Raw genomic sequence first — 1,188 nt, forward strand, 5'->3', positions numbered from 1 at the left:
TTTGCTTAAATTCCTCACGGTCTAAGAGGAAATCGTGGTTCTTCAGAGCCCTATTTTGCTAACTGCGTGAATAAAAACGGTTTTGTACATCTGTGCTTTTCCACATTACATATTTCTGCTATCAGCAATCTTGGATCCTAAAACCCATTCAGGTTTCCACTTCAGCGCGATAAAGCCATATTGTCAAAATCTCATCTTCAATCCAAAAATTTGGTGGCACCCAACTTCTGCATGCTCTACCCATATGGCAAGGCACAACCTAATAACTTTCTCGTGTCACGGCCATCCCCTTACTCCGACCTGCAATGACCTGCAAACCATTCAATGGCCTCTGCAACAGCCATTTCCTTAGCGCTGCCCATGGTTGCAGCGTCCTCAGTCTCACAAAGCAGATTAGCTTCAAGCAGAAACAGAGTTGTAATGCATGCATCGCAGAGCAAGAAGGAGCAGTCTCTCGCAAGCTTGACATCTCTGGTTCTTGCATCGGCAATGGTGATTCCAGAAATAGCAGAGGCTGCTGGGTCTGACGTGTCTCTCTCTCTCAAAAACTTCTTGCTAAGTATAGCGGCTGGTGGCGTGGTTGCAACTGTGATAGAAGGAGTTGTTATTGGAGTATCCAACTTCGATCCTGTCAAGAGAAATTAGGTGGAACACCTCTTGCAATGGTTTTTCTCAATTCTATATATAAATTTAGTTAATGGGTCCTTGAAATGTTAATGCAGAGTTAGCAATGTTCTTTATCAGTGTAATTATTTAGCATCTTCATCTTTGTCCAGAGAAAAACGGCGTTGTACTTGTTTTCTCTCGTTTGAGCTACATTTCTTAAATGCATGTTCATGGGCTTGTTCCGGAAGATACAGTATTGGTTCCTCTCTTATCAAGCCTATTATTGATTTTTCAGTTTTGCTTCTTCGAAAAAAATTGATTTTTTCTAATTTTGTTATTAAAAAAAAATATATATATATATATATATATATATATATATATTTTTGACTTTCATTTGTTTTTTTTAATAAAAAAAAAAAAACTATATAAAAAAAAAAAAATTTAAAAAAATAATAAAATAATAATTGCCCTCATTCATTCATACACTCACTACTTGTTCCCTAACAAATACAATGCTTTTTCAAATGTTTTCAATGAATTTTTTCTGCAAGCCACTAAAAACATTTTGAAAAAGTATTGCAC

General features: G+C 36.4%; 1 protein-coding gene across 1 annotated transcript; it reads left to right on the forward strand.

Moving 5' to 3' along the window:
- The first annotated feature begins 316 nt into the window (after positions 1 to 316).
- LOC149259296 (uncharacterized) lies at positions 317 to 836 on the forward strand. Its single transcript, XM_089375373.1, has one exon. It carries the CDS (start codon positions 325 to 327, stop codon positions 643 to 645), a length of 321 nt encoding a protein of 106 aa, XP_089231499.1. The 5' UTR covers positions 317 to 324; the 3' UTR covers positions 646 to 836.
- The last annotated feature ends 352 nt before the right edge of the window (positions 837 to 1,188 follow it).

The sequence above is a fragment of the Pinus tabuliformis genome, chromosome 6 (genome assembly GCF_031772625.1).
Source record: "Pinus tabuliformis cultivar Carrire ecotype Pingquan chromosome 6, CPIR1, whole genome shotgun sequence".
NCBI lineage: Eukaryota > Viridiplantae > Streptophyta > Pinopsida > Pinales > Pinaceae > Pinus > Pinus tabuliformis.